This window comes from Petromyzon marinus, chromosome 58 (genome assembly GCF_048934315.1).
Source record: "Petromyzon marinus isolate PM22_M1 ecotype Great Lakes invasive population chromosome 58, UKy_Petmar_22M1.pri1.0, whole genome shotgun sequence".
NCBI classification, from domain to species: domain Eukaryota; kingdom Metazoa; phylum Chordata; class Hyperoartia; order Petromyzontiformes; family Petromyzontidae; genus Petromyzon; species Petromyzon marinus.
In genome coordinates, this window is record NC_133724.1 from 9,734,978 (window position 1) to 9,752,172 (window position 17,195).

At 46.7% G+C, this 17,195-nt stretch overlaps 1 protein-coding gene across 2 annotated transcripts; it reads left to right on the forward strand.

Annotated features, from left to right (window-relative positions):
• Positions 1-8,758: 8,758 nt before the first annotated feature.
• LOC116955226 (uncharacterized) lies at positions 8,759-13,347 on the forward strand. Of its 2 annotated transcripts, none has more exons than XM_032976245.2 (3): positions 8,759-8,953; positions 9,929-10,076; positions 11,639-13,347. In XM_032976245.2, the coding sequence occupies exons 2-3, from the start codon at positions 9,940-9,942 to the stop codon at positions 12,159-12,161; spliced, it is 660 nt and encodes a 219-aa protein (XP_032832136.1). In that variant the 5' UTR covers positions 8,759-8,953; positions 9,929-9,939; the 3' UTR covers positions 12,162-13,347. The 2 variants fall into 2 exon arrangements, with proteins under 2 accessions (XP_032832136.1, XP_032832135.1); XM_032976244.2 differs by having other exon boundaries at positions 8,761-8,953; positions 9,932-10,076; positions 11,639-13,346.
• Positions 13,348-17,195: the final 3,848 nt, after the last annotated feature.

Below are 17,195 nucleotides of genomic sequence, written 5' to 3' on the forward strand. Positions count from 1 at the left end.
GGTGCGAAGGGTTGGTGACCTTTCCACCTTCAATTTAATTACCATTAAACCAGGTGAAAAATGTCAAACTACGCTTGTGCCAGAGGCCCCGGGGAGACTAGATTCTTTGATGTATCCTGACCAAACTCCATTTGGCGGAGCCAGGAGATTTAACAAGAACCTTTGGGGTTCCTCTAGACATGGCAAATAAATCCCTGGCGAGTGGCCACTTGCAATGTTCGAATGCTCACTTCGGAGGAGAAGCTGCCACTCCTTTGTCGGGGGCTGGACTGGTACCGTCTGATTCTCTGTAGTATTCAGGAGGTCCGGTGGACCGGTTCTGGCTCAATTTACTGTGAGAGGTGGACAGTCTCTCCTCGGGGCAGGAAACTGCCAAATAACAGGAAGTCGCTCTTTTCCTGAACAAAAGAATGAAGGTGGTGTGGGAGCATGGCAGGTGAGGTGTGGGGAGCTGTAAATCCCAGGCTACTGTGGGATTGCCTCCCCATCAACAGGAGGTGAGAAACGGTGGTGGTGGGTTACGACCCCACCGATAATGAACATCAGTGGAGAGCAGCAGGCAAAGCCGAAAAGTCAGATGCCTTCTATGGCCTCCTGTCACAGATGCTGGCAGAAGTAGCCCCACGGGATAGAGTCATCCTGTTGGGTGACTTTAACTCCTGAGTGGATCATGACGCAGACACCTGGGCTGGTGGGATTGAAAGGAATAGGCCAGATCAACTCAATAACAATCGTCAGAGGCTGCTAAACTTCTGTGCAGCCCATGAGCTTGTAAATACCAACACACTGTTCCTGCACTGGCGCATCCACATAACATCATGGATACACGCCAGGTCAAAGCAAGAACATCTGCATGATTATATAGTTACAGAAAATCAGATGTGAGCCCATGTCCTTGAAAATATGGAGCTGATCTGGTCACTGGCCATCGGCTTGTCATGAGCAAAATGCACCTATCAAAATTCTACTCCAGTGGTGGGTGACCATCTAGGACCCCATTTACATCCACAGTGGCTTGATCTCAGCTAAATGAAGAACGTTGCAAGCAAGACTCTCATCATCGCTTGTAGCTGGGGTTGGTATAATCCCTTGCCCCTACGCCCTATGCCGAGGGGAAATAGGTGAGCTCTAGGACTGTGGCTAAGTAGCTGCAATGGCTGCGTTGGGTACGTGGTCCAGACCACTTAATGATGCCCTGGCCTACAGAAGAGGCATGCTGGAAAGCTGAGTGACATACCCACTCCCACAATCTACAGCATCCCAAATCGAAAAATGAGGAGGCTTACCGCAGCCTTCGCTCAGAGGTTTAGAGAGCCGTGCAGTACTGTAAAGATGAGTGGTGGTCGTGGTTTGCTGAGGATTTCAAATCTCAAATCACTCTTTAATTTTATTTTTTTAAAGACTTGCAGTGCCATACCTATCACCATCTGATCTCAGACTGCCAGGAACAGGTTCACAGGTTTTCTTAGCATCAGAGTATGAGAGCTCGGGGTAAGCAATTACACCATTGGAAACCTCATTTGCCAGTAACAAAATATGACAATTGTTTTTTTACCCTTTTATCTGGCAACAAAACTGACACATTTTTATACGAGTCATGTTTATATTGACCACAATACCTGTGGTCAGAACGCAAACAAAAAACAACAACTCTGATAATGTATGCACTGTCCTTGAAATTGATTGGTCCACACCCGAGACAGCTTTCTTTAGAGCCTCGTCTCACATGGTGTTGGACCAGAAGACGCCAAAAGGCGCACAACTCAAAGGCAATGCACCATCAGAGTATGAGAGCTCGGGATAAGCATTTACACCATTGGAAACCTCATTTGCCAGTAACAAAATATGATCATTGGTTTTTTACCCTTTTATATGGCAACAAAACTGACACCTTTTTGTTACAAGGAGTCATGTTTACATTGACCACAATACCTGTGGTCAGAACGCAAACAAAAAACAACTCTGATAATGTATGCACTGTCCTTGAAATTGATTGGTCCACACCCGAGACAGCTTTCTTTAGAGCCTCGTCTCACATGGTGTTGGACCAGAAGACGCCAAAAGGCGTGTCAGTTTTGTTGCCAGATACAAGGGTAAGAAACCAATTATCATATTTTGTTACTGGCAAATGAGGTTTCCAATGGTGAAGACCGATATCTCTGCTTTATTGACTTGGTCATGACCTATGATATCTTTGTGCTTTTGGAGTCCCTGATTCTCTACTCATAATCATTGAGGACCTTCATAATGATGAGCACGCCCAAGTAAAGACTATATTATCTAACATGTTTTTGACCGCATAGTTCGAGAAGCCTTCCATGACTGTACCAGAAGAATTTTCATCTGATACAAATACAATTGGAGGCTGATAAATGTCCATGTACGGTAAAGGAATGGCTCCCTATTGATAAACAATGTTACGTATGCTGATGATCTGGTGATTGCTGTTTACTCTAAGAATGATTTGGAGGCGCTGCTGCTGAACTTGGAGCTTGCTACTTATTGGTGAGGTTTACGATCAGCCCCACCAGAACTAAGTACCTGTCTGCGTACTTTGTGTCATCAAACACTCCACCCCCTCAACTCCCGATTGGTAATGGGGCAGTTGTCGAGTGAGTGGAGAGGTTTCGATACCTGGGCAATGTGCTTATGACGAGATCCATTTTGACAGCAGAGGTTTCTCTCCGAATCAAATGGATCGCATTATCTTTTCACTGGCTGCATAACGTTGTGTGGAAGCGACTTTGCTGTTGCTCCACACGAAGTTCCTGGTGTTCCCGGCAACGGTCATGCCCTCCATTCTCTATGCTTGCGAAATGTGGAACTCCCTCATGCAACATCTGCACCTCTTAATAAATATTCAGGCTGGCCTGCCTACGATACATCCTAGGTTTAACAAGGCTGGATTGTGTGAGGAGCTCATACAGTATATCCTTGAAAAACTTGACAGTCACATCGGTGAGCTCCTCACAGATGGGACTCGCATGCCAAGCCACCACATGTCCATACTACTTTTGTTTGGCCAGATAGAGGAGGAAAAAATAGCATGGCATGGGCTAGAGAAGAGATGGACTGATCTGATATTCCAGGATATGGAGCTCAGTGGACGTGCCAACGACTGGTATCAGCAGTGTCAAGATCGGCTTCTGTCAAGGAGGCTCGTGAAGGATGCTAATGGGCAGTTGGAGGCTGTCGCCCTCCAACAACAGCGGAGTTCAGAAGAGTGACGCTCATAACAACGAGCTGAGTGCCAGGCGGCTAAAACGCAGCATGTTGGTATAGTAGGGGGCACAGGTGGTGCATCAGTCAATCAACCCATGGCACCTGGGTCTGTCCGGTGACCACTTGCAAGTGAGCCTTCGACATTTCCCGTGGCCTCAAAGTGCGCCTAGCATGGCACAAGCGCCATGGTGATGTCACGTCTACGAAGTGTCGAATTGCAGTTGTTGTTGTTGGGCTTACGATACATCGCGACCTGTTGGTTTATTGGTATAAAAACATGAACAACCTTGTCCTTTAAATAACCTTTGGACCTCAGATTTACCTTTGAGTGTACATGTTTAGTGGGTTAGATTCAGGCACACACTGGACTTTGGAGGGAACACTATTTATTCGCTAACACAACAGGTAACACTTAACATAACGACTTACTGTAGGTGGTAGCCACCATTCCTAACTTAGCGTACCCATGGGGATACTACATCACTGGACCAGGACAGCCCAACACGCTGCCTCGTCTACTAGCAGAGACCGGAGAGCTTCATCCCAGAGATGACCCAGTAGAACAGCATAGAACAGCCAAGCTCTCTGTCCACACCCCGCTTATAACCACTCCGGTGTGGCCGGCTCCGCCCCAGGCCACGCCCCCCTTCCTGATCCTTCGGGAAGGCCCGAACCCCAACCACGTGACCCCCCTGGGGCCCCTGCCCCCCCTTTATCTGGTCACGTGTCCTATTGGGTTGACGCAGAGTGTCATGGCCCGACACGATCCCCATGACACCTGCCTACAGCCCCCATACTGAGCCAATACAGTAGTGTCGTTCTGCTACACTACACATGCAATTGGTCACTCTGCTTTTTTCACACTTCAAGTTATAAATGTATTTGTTTTTTGTTCAAGTGATCCATTCTAATAGATTTAAAAAAATTTGTGCTAGTCGAACCAGGTTTATACACGACCTTGCCATTCCGGATTGTTTTGTTCACACTATTTTGTGCTGTAACCAGGTTTCTCTAACCAGGTCCCCGTCAAAAATGAACATTTTTTGGTCATTGGGGTTCACCTGTGCCAAAATTAACCTATGATATATCGCTACATATGCATATGAACCAGCTGAAATCTCTCCCACCTGGAGCGTTCAGCCACCTAACTAAACTCACGCGATTGGACCTGAATGTCAATCAGCTGCTGGGATAAATTTTGCCGGGCCTCTCGCATGTGACAATTCGGTCTCCAGACCACCGGTTTCCCAGGATTGAACGTCTTTCTAATGGAGGGGGGGGGGCACTGAATGTAGAAACCTATCCAGTCAGGCTTGCTTCAACTGATGCAAGTGAACTGTCATATGTTACGGGAAGTAGGCACGTTAATATATGTTTGTTCCTTATATTCTCCGTCACGATGCTTTTGGGCGAGTCTACGTTGTGTATCACAGAGTTTTGCATCCAACTGTCCCACATTTAACATAAAAAGTGCTTGCCTATGAACATCTGACAGTTCACCAGAATTCATGCAAGCAAACCTCATTCTACTGATAAAACAACGAATGTCGAAATAAATCCGAAGTGGGCTGGTGTTGATGCTATGTTGCTAAAAGTGTGCACTCCCAAGAGGCCACGTAGGCGAATGAATCTGTAAAAAAATCATATTTATGTTTATGTAGAGGGACAAATATGTATGTTTGCTGCACCTCTTTCACACCGTACATAGCCAACGGTGCTGATATAGGAAGTAGGCAGTGTCTGTGTATCTATTTTGTTTGTTGAACGTTCATGTTGAACTACAAGGAAATGCCAGATCCAAAAGGCACAAAGCCCTTGGAGATAATCAACTCGCGTCTCTTTCTTGACAGAGTGAAGACCCGCTTGAATGTTGCTAAATTATAAAGCAATAACTTATGGCGGCAAGACTGAACACAAACACCGAATTACAGGCACCGTGATGACGAGATGTTAACTACTTCGCCTAGTTTACAGGAGGGTATCGTTTCGATCTTGACCCTGATGCCTGTATATTTGGAGTTTGCATGTTCTCCCCGTGGTCGCATGGATTTTCTCTGGGTCATCCGAGTTTCCCTCCACATTTAGAAACATGCGTGTAGAGTATTTGGCTGACGTACATTTCGATACGATAAGCCACTTCATTGGGCTATCACTGCATCGCGCGCTTTTGGATACACTTCTGCGGCTGTCTGGAAGGCTTTTCCTTCCGATGTTAGGAAGCCACTGGAGCTAAGCATTTTGTTACGCAGATTGAAAACTAATTTCTGAAGAACGGCTGTGTTTTAAGTTTGTTGTCCTATCACGCACCTCTGATTATCATGGTTGTACGGTGCAAAAGAAGTTCAACATACATACCAAAATTTGTAGCCAGGTAGATTCTGAATACGAGCTATATACCGTTGGGCCTTACCCGATATTAAAAAAACATGTTTAGTTTAAATAATTGTTACATTGATAAGGTGAACCCAGACCAGAATGAATGAATATAGAAGCGAGTGAGAGCAAAATGGAATGCTTTTGGAAATGCTTATTTGACAATGAAGAGCACACGTTATCCACCGTGAATTGGACACCTAGGGAAGGACAAAGAGTGTGACACAAAAGCTGAGATGTACTGAGAAAAAAATAAGCGTGGCAAGTTGCACTCTGAGAAGGAGAAAGGGGAACACAATCTACATTTCGTGTGCATCCAAACCCTGGCCAGCTCTACCTGCAGACTAACCAACTGAAATCTCTCCCATCCACGCTGTTTGATCGTCTGACAGAGCTGAACAAAATGGTGGGCACGGCTGTTAAACGATCGCTGGATGCTACCTTTGCGTATCAAATACACTGATCACATTTAAGTTATAGAGTAGGACATTCATTCAATAGGGTATTGCTGACAATGAGTATTAATCCATATTTATGTTCAGGCAGCGGCTAAATCTGTTTAGTTTACATGTCCGTGCCATGAGCAGTCTTGCTTTGTAGTGCTTACTGAAAAAAAGGTTGATATTCATTGTCAAGGTAACTCGTGCAAATTTCTCCTTTGGAATACACATATTTAACAAATTGGTGAAAGTTATCAGATTCGGAACCATTTGTCTGTGAATTGAGGCTCCGAGTAATTCGATGGCGAGTTCAACCAAGTGGTCCAGACAGTTGAGGAAGTAAGCCATTATTTTTATTATTGTTTATGGATTGCCCAAAGGTACATGTATATGTACGTATGAATACAATTAATGTATTGGAATATATATAAAATAATCCCCGCTATAGTATTATGTAATTTGATGTACCAAGGTCTTTATGTCTCCAGAACCTGATGTACCCATTTCTTGATGTACCCAGGTCTTGATATAACGAGGTCTGGAAGTTCCCAGGTATTAATGGATGCAGGTCTTGATGAATCCAGGTCTTAATGTACCCAGTTGTTGATGTACCCAGGTGTTGATGTATCCAAGTCGTAATGTCCCCAGGTGATGATGCACCCAAGTGTTAGTGTACCCAGGTATTGAAGTACCCAGGTGTTGATGGACCCAGGTGTTGATGTAACCAGGTGTTCATATACCCAGGTATTGACGTACCCAGGTGTTGATGGACCCAGGTGTTGATGTAACCAGGTATTGATGTACCCAGGTCTTGAGGCACCCAGGTCTTGATGTACTCATGTGTAGTGACGTATATTAGGTCATTACGGCGTTGGTGCCAGCTACTGAAAGAAGAGTGGAATTGTGCGTGTTGGAGCCTCTTTCTGACACCAGAGTATTAATGGCATGGAAGGGGGCCCTAGGGGGCATGGTACTGGACTGTCAGAGAGAGGGCAGTTGAGGACGTGACAGTCTGGGTGAACCTGAGTGGGCACGTCGCCAGGACAGGATAATGAGGGGGGGCAAGAGGGGGCGAGAGGGACACGCGGTGTATGGCCCAAAACCGTCTAGTAGGATCTAGAAGGGGGCGTGGCCAATGGCAGTGCCAGGCCAAGCTCAGGGGCATGAGAGGGAGATCCTGAGAGCCGATCCAGGTTGTCTTCTGGAATGAAACCTGCCATGCTACGTTTTTTCGATCTTCGGGCTTCGGTCGGCACGTTCAGCATCGTGGGTCAGGAACTTTGTTATTGACCTGACCCGGTTATGCAGTTACCCCGTTGTGGTCTTGTTAACCGTGGTAGTTACCACCGATATCGTTATCCCGTGTACGTTCATGCAGTTACCCCGTTGTGATCTTAGAATAAACGTGTTGCCTCCAAGGTCAGGTGTGTGTCTCCAGTGAACCCACTACACATGTACTGATGTACTCAGGTCTTCATGTACCCAGGTGATGATGCACCCAGGTATTGGTGTACCTACTGTAGGTCTTGAAGAACCCAGGTCTTGATATACCAAGGTATGGATTTACCCAGGTCTTTATCTACCCAGGTTTTGATATACCCAGGTCTTTAAGTAGCAAGGTGTTGACGAATCCAGGTGTTGGTGTACCCAGGTATTGATGTACCCAGGACTTGATGTACTCAGGTCCTGATGGACCCAGGTATTGATGTACCCAGGTCTTGAAGTACCCAGGTGTTCATTTACTTGCACCTGTACCTAACTTCTTCTGGAGCCTCTTGCTCTGATGTGTTTTACACTCTCTTTTACAATCTAATTGTGTTTGTGTCACTGTTATACTGAATTATATAACTTGTGTACACCTCAACTTAACGTTTCACATATTTGCACTGCTTTCTGACTCGTGTGCGTTTTATTTGCGACCATTAACTACCTCATTTGTGACTTTTGAAATATTCCTTAAGCACTTTCTCCCCGTTCTTCTCAATATTAACTTTTTCAGTTTTTTGTTGCTGTTCTCACGCACCATGGATCTACCTTTTAAAATAGTTGAGAATATGTTGTGTCTTATACATGGGGTAGCGATGCTTAGTAGCTCTAAGGCTATTTAAGAGATCAATTTTGGCGATTAACAACCCCTTGTCTTGTTTATTAAGTGCTCGGGAGTGGTGGGAATTGGCCGGCATGCGGCAGAATGCAGTATCACAACAACCCAACGAGCCCGGCCATAACACTTGGAGAGTTTAAATGGAGAAACACATGAAAGGGGACATATTAGGCAATGTACGTGCTATAGAGAAGGGCCATTGCCTGAAACGTCACATTTAAGTTTCTTTTAAAGGCCACGCACAGTGGTGATATAGTGCACGAATGTGCTGGGTGTTTTATTTATTTTATTAGTACCTGGTGCGGTGTGTAAACATTGCCACTAGGGAAACAAAGACAGTCGGGCGTGGTGCTAGCCACCCACCCTCGTGTGCCATTCTGGCCTTCATAGGTGCTTGTTAACAGCACTTGCCCCAACAGTCTCTTATGACTATACGGGGGATGTTTGTCTTGGGGGGGGGGCTTTATCCAGCAGTGTATAGACCGTGGATTATCATGATGATGGTGTTCATGATAATGATGGATAACTGTTCAAAAATAGAATCTTTATTTAGTCTGGAGGAATGTGATGATCTTTTACGCTTTTTTTCTCACATATTTCCGTTCAGGGTGGGCCAGCAAGATATCTACGCTGTGTGCGTGTATCCACACAGTGGCCCCACAATACCTGCACAGGTGACTCACCTCTCCCGTCGGCCAATCCGGGGCAAGGAAGCGCGTGGGCGAGAGGCGAGGTCGCCTTTAACACGCCTTTGGGGAGCCCTCCACTGCGCATAACCCCACGGACCGAGAGCACAGAGTCAAGACACAGCCAGGTGAGATATCTTCAATTTCACAGTTTCAATATCAACTGAATGGGTTTTAAAACCACATTAATAATAATAACCACCGTTCGCCAATGAGTCGGGGTGACGTCACGACGGCGCTTGTGGCAGGCTCGACGCACTTTGAAATGAGATGGGTTTACGTGGTACAGGAGGATGTGGAGCTGAGTGGACTTGCCGATGACCGGTACGAGCAGGGTCTAGATCGGTCTCTGTGGATGATGAAGCCCGCGAAGGACGCTTTTGTGCAGTTGGGGGCAGGACAAAGGGGTGACGCTCATAACGAGCGGAGCACCGGGCGACAAAAACACAGAAATTTGGCACGGTTGGCGCATCGGACAGTCATCTGTCTTTTTAAATTTATTTTTTACGATCAGAGGAAACAAGAAGATGCTCGGTGTAGTCGGCACTTTGCTTCGTTCATCATTTCGTTTTTTTAATGCTTTGCTTTATGTAAACCCCCCTCTCCCCTTTTCAAACGAAAGATTGAACAAAATATTTATTGCACTGCTCTCCTTACCCCTTCCCTCTCTCTCTACCCCCTCTCTGCCCCCCCTCTCTCTCTCTACCCTCTCTCTTTCTACTCCATGTCGCTCTCTCTCTCGCTCTCCCTCTCTCTTTTTTTTAACTACGACAAACTGATGCATCTGCACGCAGCCCTTCTCACAGTCAAATGGCCTCCGACGGGTAGCTCATATCTGCATACAGAGCTCTCCTTTATCTTCCACCGAGCACACCGCCTGTCAACCCATGACACCTGGGTCTGTTCCCTGACCTCCTGCCAGTGAGCCTTCGACACTTTACGTGGCCTCGAAGTGCACATAGTTTTAAAACATACAACGAAACCACCATTCAGCCATTACTTCACTTGTTCTTCTACTGACGTAGAGAGTGGAGACATTATATTCGTGATCTAGGCGTATTCCATCCGAACCCAACATTTTCTTCGTTGCTATTTTGCTCTAGCAGGAACCCAGATGGCAGGAACCGGGACCAATCCGCCGATTGATTGCAAGGGGGTGGACGTGGAGGCCGTGATCGCTGGGACTCCCACGAGCTGCAAGGTGGCCGTGGAGATCTCCAACTTCTCCGGCCGCACGCTGCATGCGCCCGTGTAAGTGGCGGTGAAATGCGATCTCAGTCATTCAACCCACGGCACCTGGGTCTTTCCCGTGAATCTCTCCTTGCAAGCGGGCGTTTCGACCCCTTCACGCGACTTTAAAGTGCGCATAGCCTTAACACAAGCGCCGTGGTGACGTCACCACCACTTATTGGCGGCTGACGGTGGTTGTTGTTATTCGTTGCCCAAGCGGGGCGGTGGGTGTCTGCTGTTGTGAATAACAGATGTGGGGGGGGGGGAGTATGACAGAAAACAGATATACGGAGACTATATACATTACGTATACAATTTATATAGAAGAAAGCTTTGCCCAGTGTGGTCCTATTGAACAACACCACGCCTGGCCGCCTTTGTCTACCCAATGGTGATGTTTGCACAGCACACCAGGTACTGGTCGTGAGAAAATATCAAACTCGGGTCACCGCTTTCGTAACGTAGCACAAACTGCTACACTACCGCTCCCCACACACTTGGTGGCGGCTCATGACATTTCCACGAGGTGGGGCTGTTGTGAGTGACCTCTGAAAAGATGGTGTTCTAATTAAGAAAAAAACTCGTCATGTTATTGGCCTTCCCGTGAAAGTAATATATCTGCATTATCTACCAGCAGTAATAATTAATAAATACGAAACAAAACAACAAAGTACTCAAATGCTGCCCCCATGACCCTCAAATCAACACTACTCAACCCGTTTGACACTGCCCAAAGCCCAAACAACAATTAATGATCAGATGACACGACTCAACCAAAATACCGCATACTACACCGACAGAAAACGCTTTGATTTGCATTCACTGACGACGTTAGTACAATGTACAAAGGCCTCACTATTTACTTCACTTTTCATGAGAGCTTGTTTCGTTGTGTGGTCACTGTTTATCTCACTGTTATCTGTGGCAACCGTAACATTATTTTACACCATTGTCTAATCGAAATCTATGACTATACTGACATTCGTATACACATTGCTGTTGTTTCCTCTTAGAGCGTGTAGGCCATGACCTGCTACATTTGCACAGTGCAATCTTGCGTTGTGACATCGTCATTACAGCCATTGGCGCCCTTTTCAGCGCCCTGAATGGGTCTCAAACGGCGTGGCAAAAATGCGAAGCTAATCGCGATGAATTCGGGTAAATCTCTCACTCGGACGCATTCACAGCCGCCCCGAGACCTGCCCGAGGCACAAATCAGACTGTGTTGCAGCCGTTTCTAATATTAACAACTTAAAATGTTATCCTATTTAGGCAATTCACGTCGAAAGAACCATTACATTAAAAACATAAACACAACATAAAATAATTTATAGAAAAGTCTTTTCATTAGAAAAGTCATTTCTCATCTCCAGCTGCTTGGAGGGGCGGCGCCCCAAAACGCCTAGTCGACGAACCATGCATGCATGCATGCACTCACTTTCACACACACGTGCACGCGCACACACACAAATCAAAGTATATTTTTTGTTTATATATACGGGCGTTCGAATTCGGGCGTTTGTAAGTCGGGGAATGTATATACAATGCAGCCACATTTAATGAATGAACCACATTATCCACAGATGGTACTTGGAAAGCGGCACGGTGGAGTACAGCATCCCCAGCGAGATTTTCCCGAACGAGAAACGGGCGTGCGGATTCCGCAAGGTGAAGACCGGCTTCTTTGGCTGCACCGGTTTACTCATCTACCGCATCAAGGATTCCGACAAATGCCTGTGCCTGATGTTCAGCAACCCTTTCACAATGGCCTTCAGTAGGCAGTTCGCGATCTCCTTGCAGAACTGGGTGCCTGAGAACACACCGGCAAGGCTCTACGACGAGATGATGAAACGAGATCTGAAGAACGCAAGAACGACGTTCGTGAAGTCCATGGCACGAGGGTCGGATTTGACGGCCGAGTGCTCCTCGACCGCGCTCAAAGTCAAGGCTAAGATGCTCGACGAGTCGTCATCCATCGTGTGGCTGGAAGTGATGGATCTACCTGTGCAGGCACCGCAGGCTGCGATTAATTCCAATGACAGGTTCTACCCGAACTTTGCTCAGAATCCAAATTTTGTATTAAAAAAAGGGGAATACAATGGGTAAATTCATAGAGGGTTGAATTTAGATTTCGACAGAAAGTCTGTCATTTGTGCGGGCGTATACACATGTGCGTGCATGCACCAAACACACACACACACACTCGTGTAAAAAATAAAAAAGATCCCCTGCATAGCCTACAACTGTCGAGGCAAGAGCTGTTAACAATCAGGTATTCAGGCAGAGTTCCCCAAACTTCACTCTTCGCGATCAACCACGCTACGTATTTCCGTATTTACCAATTTACTCCTCACTAATAATTTACAAATTGACTAATTCTACGTCGCACTCGCCCGATGATTGTTAAACACGTCTCACGTGACGTGCCAAGGAATTATTGCTCTCTGCGTCACTTGGACCACTTGTACACAAACACACACGTGGAACATGTATACACATACACAGAACACCTTTACACACGCATTGAACACGTGTTTACACACACACACGGAACACGTGTATATATATACACACGTGGAACACGTATTTACACACACACGCACGCTGAGATATGCATTTTTATTTTAATCACATCAATTGGCGTGGTTCCTTGTCCATTGCGTGACCCTCGCACTCAACCCGAACTTGTCCCCACACAAATTCTACACACACACATCCTTGGCAAACTTAGAGCTCTTTAGTTCACAACCATAGCTGTGATCCATCAAATAAAACTTGCAAAATTCACATACTGTATTCCATATCTATTTTCATTTTATGTACGTTTGTAGAACTTCTTTGGCACCGTAGGTAGCCAACCATGCTAATCGGATGTGCGGGGGAAGGACAAACTAAACAGAAAAAGTAGTTCTAAAGAAATTAGTTTTCAATCTATATTCTGCCATTGATATGAAAACCGAAATCATCATTCCATTTCATTTGTATAGCAAATTGTGCATGTCATTGATTCATTTTTTGAAGTTTTACTATTATTTAGAAATATTTTATGAAATATGCTTGTTGTATTGGATATTTCTCATCTAATGTAATACATACTCTTCGTTGGGTAAGTTTGGTGAATATTTAGTAAATGAAGGATAAAATAATTATATTCCAATTAACCTTTCCTTTGCTTCCCGGTAAAATAAAATTAAGTTTGAGATAAGCCAGTGTGTGTATTGGTGTAGTTCGTGTTTTCTGATTGAGTCAAATAATTTGCAAAGTGCTTCATGTAGTCATTGTCTTCCCTATTTAGGATTTTGCCCCCGATTCTCTCTTCACCTAAACTTCTGAAATAATTTAATTTGTCTTTTTGTTGGAGTTACAGAATACGTTTAGCTTCGTCCCGTATTTGTTTCAATGGCAATTACACCAAAACCTCGTCCATTGCGGGTATTTCCATTGCCGATTTGACTATCCACGCCAAATTAATTGAGGTACAGTTCGTCAATCGCGCACCTGTGGCTCCACCATTCCCGATTTTTAACCGCGAGATTCCTGTACAGTACGCATCATAAAGAGGGCCTGCAACAGGTTCTCCAACTGCACTGCTCGCGATGATGCTGCCACGGAAGAACACACACGCCGTCTTGTCGCCGTCTGTCTTGTCTCCGTCTTTGACTTCATCTCATCTCCCACGCAGCCCAGAGTGGGTCCCAGGCCACGCGGTGTTCGGTGTTCCCAGCCTTTATTGAGAAGGCAGTGAGGTTCAGCCACCCGCGATTTTTATTATGACATAAATGCATGTTTTTCTTTCTAAACGTTTACTGTACAAGTGTAGTGAGTTCAACTGAGTCGCAGACGTACTCTTGGAGGCAACACATTTATTTAACACTAACACATGGGGTAACTGCCCTTAACAGAATAACAACCTATGGTGGTGACCACCAGGCTAACTACACTAATTACAACGTAACTACAGTAGCTACTACGGACCTGGACCACAGCTCGGGTCCAGGTCTACGCGTTGGAGACTCGGTAGAACATAGACATTGACAATAGTTTCTTCAGGATGAACAACAACGCCGGTCCCTCTGGGGGACCCGGCTTATATTCTCAGTGGCGTGGCTGGCTCCGCCCATGGCCACGACCACCTTCCAGAATACTCGAGCAGGATCTGGACCCGGACCACGTTTCAGTTTTCAGTTTCATTTATTTAGTATAGCCCTGTGAGCCATGCGGCTCTTGACTCGGGTGCAACTGCAACAAACACAAATATGAACAAAGAACATATTTAGTGACGACGTGCAACAGAAATATCCAGGAAAAAACAACAAGATCTTCCACCCCTAGCCCCCACTTGGGGCCCCTTTGTAGACTTAACTGGCCACATGTCCTCTCGGGTCAACCAGAGTGCCATAGCCTTTAGTAACCTAATTCCTATGCTCAGCACTCCCACACCCTAGCCTGTTGAGCTGTCACTGCACGCCAAGCGTGGTGCCACCTAGCACTATCAACCAGCGCTCACCGAGCCCCTCAAGGGCTGGTACTACACCCACATCATAGGGGTCTCAACAATGTCATTACATCGCACGCTGTACCTCTCTATGGCCGGCACTGTACAGTGACAGCCGTCCCGGCTGTCATCTCGCCCTTCAACAAACGAACAAAACGAATAACCCTTGTGTGCATCAACAAATAAATACCTCAACCCATCTATACAATATGTACACTATATACAAATATACAGTAACTAACGGGGAAATGGGACGAAGTACAGAACAACAATAGGCAAAATAAAGGAAGAGAAAGAGAAAAATAAAATAAAACGCAGTAACACGCGAAACCTCGGGATCCCCTCCAGCACCAGCATCTCCCACCCTCACTGTGTAACAACACCCCCAAGCACAATGAAGGCCAGGTTCAGCCAATAACCAATACAGCCTGACGAGTGCGACAACCAACTGATGGTGTGGGAGCGTGTGTGTATGAAGATCACGAAAACCGAAGAGTCTTTGATCGAGTCCTTGTGGCCAGGGGCCCAGGGAAGGTGGGTTTATTCTCCCTGGGGGTCCTGGGGGGAATGTGAAAATGTCCCGTTGAACCCGGCTCCTCACAAAGAGCAGTCAGCCTGGCAGACGGGTCTTCCTCTCCCAAATCCACTGGAGAAAGCGCGGTTGGCAGCTTGGGGGACGTTAAACACGCACCACCTGAGGACGGGATCACATGACTCCCCTTAGGACCAACCTCAGTGGGTACACACATCAGCTCACCGGACACATCTGATGTTCGGCCCTTGCGTAGTGGTGATAGGATGAATTCACGCAGCGCGATGAAAGGCTTGAGGCAAGAGGGATGTACGAACCAACTCCACCGACCCCAGCGAATTGGAATGCACTGGGGCCGAACGACCCAAATCACATCAACCGGCACCCTCCAGGGTTTAAACAATTTGGGTGATGTACCCACCAGTACCTGTGGACAGTGCAGCCAGGCTCTGTCACCTGGAGCCCACTCATGTGCGGAAAGACGGGAACCCCTCAGCTGATAATTTGCCAATTGGCGTGAATTGGAATGTTCTCTGGAGGCCTCACGCACTTCCAAAAGCCTCTGGAGGGTAAAGCGCATGGAGTCCGAAATTTTAGATTTAGCCTTGTTTGGCGCGGCACCTAATTAGACATCAATTGGGGGGTCGCGTTCTCTTCCGGGCATTAAAAAAATGGTGAGTAGCTGGTGCACGCGTGAGGGGCCATTCTATAGGCAGCCATGACCCCAGGAACATGCAAGTCCCAGTCAAGCTGGGATTCGCTGACCTGATGGTTCAACATGGAGGTCAGAGTCCTGTGCAGCCGCTCCACCATTCCATCCGTCTGGGGGTGGTATGGCGACATACATACTTTATTTGTTTCCAACAAGCCACAAACCTCCCGCAGCAATTTGGAAGACATTTTTTTGCCCTGATCAGTCAAAAGACACTCAGGGGCACCCATGTCTATCACATAGCCATCGAGAAATGCCTCAGTGATGGCCGTCGCCGACTGGTTGGGAAGCGGCCAAGTCATCAGCCAACGCAAAAAATATTGGACGCCCAATAGTAAATACTTATTCCCACGAGGGTTAGTTAGAAATGGACCAAGGATATCAAGAGCGACCAGCTCATTCATGCGGAAGACCTGAATGGATTGCAACAGTGGACAACAGGGTTTAGACAGGGTTTCCGTCGCGCGCACTGCACATACCCATAAAAAATTACCGACATCTTCCGCCATTCCAGGCCAGAAAAAGTCGAGCTTAAGTGTGGCTACCTTCTTATGCACCCCCAGGTGCAACAATCGCTCGTGCACTGCCCAAATGACTTTACCCCGCAGAGCAGTAGGCACGACAATGTTGTAATGGCGCAACCCTCCATCCCAATGCATGAGCAACCCACCTCTGAGGATGACAGAGGCTACACCCCGTCGATCCCCACCCGCCTCCTTGACACGGCGTCGTAACTTGAACAGGGAAGCATCCTCACTCTGGAGGTGCCCCCACTCTGCTTGGTCCAAGCCAATAACGACGTCACGTGCCACGTGACCATAGGCTTTCTCAGAGGTGTCAACTTCGGCCGACACCCCAAGGGAAGGGGCGAGTCCTCAGTAGGCGCCTTACAGCGCCCCGAGCCCGAAAAACACATGCACCCGTCGCTCGTTGGTAATCGCGACAGGGCATCCGCATTTGTGTGTCGGGTACCTTTGCGATAGGAAACAGTAAAGGAATAGTCCTGTAGTGCTGCATGGTCAGAACGCACCTCAAAGGGTCTGCCATAAAGATAGGGGCGATACTGTTGTACAAAAAAATTAATAGCCAAAAGTTCCCGACGTCTGACACAGTACCATTGTTCAGCTGGAGACAGCACTCTGCTGCTATATGCGACAAAACTCTCGACGCCATTAACAACTTGAGACAGAACTGCGCCAATTCCGGTGTTACTAGTACCTGTTCCATGAAAACATTGGCTACAACTAGATATAAGTGAGAACCCATTGGGGTTCCTTCAACTTGTTTGTAGAATGTTCCATTCCAGGTGAAGTAAGAGTTGGTGAGGCAGTGTCTCACTAGGGCCGGTACATCAGCATTCAGTCCTTGTTGGACCAAATCTTCAACGATTGTAATGGTGTC

Excerpts from the sequence above, each read along its gene's own strand:
- LOC116955226 (XM_032976245.2), top strand. The coding sequence starts at position 9,940 with ATGGCAGGAACCGGGACCAATCCGCCGATTGATTGCAAGGGGGTGGAC. Across the intron at positions 10,077-11,638 it reads CGCACGCTGCATGCGCCCGT|ATGGTACTTGGAAAGCGGCA; the intron begins GTAAGTGGCGGT and ends CATTATCCACAG.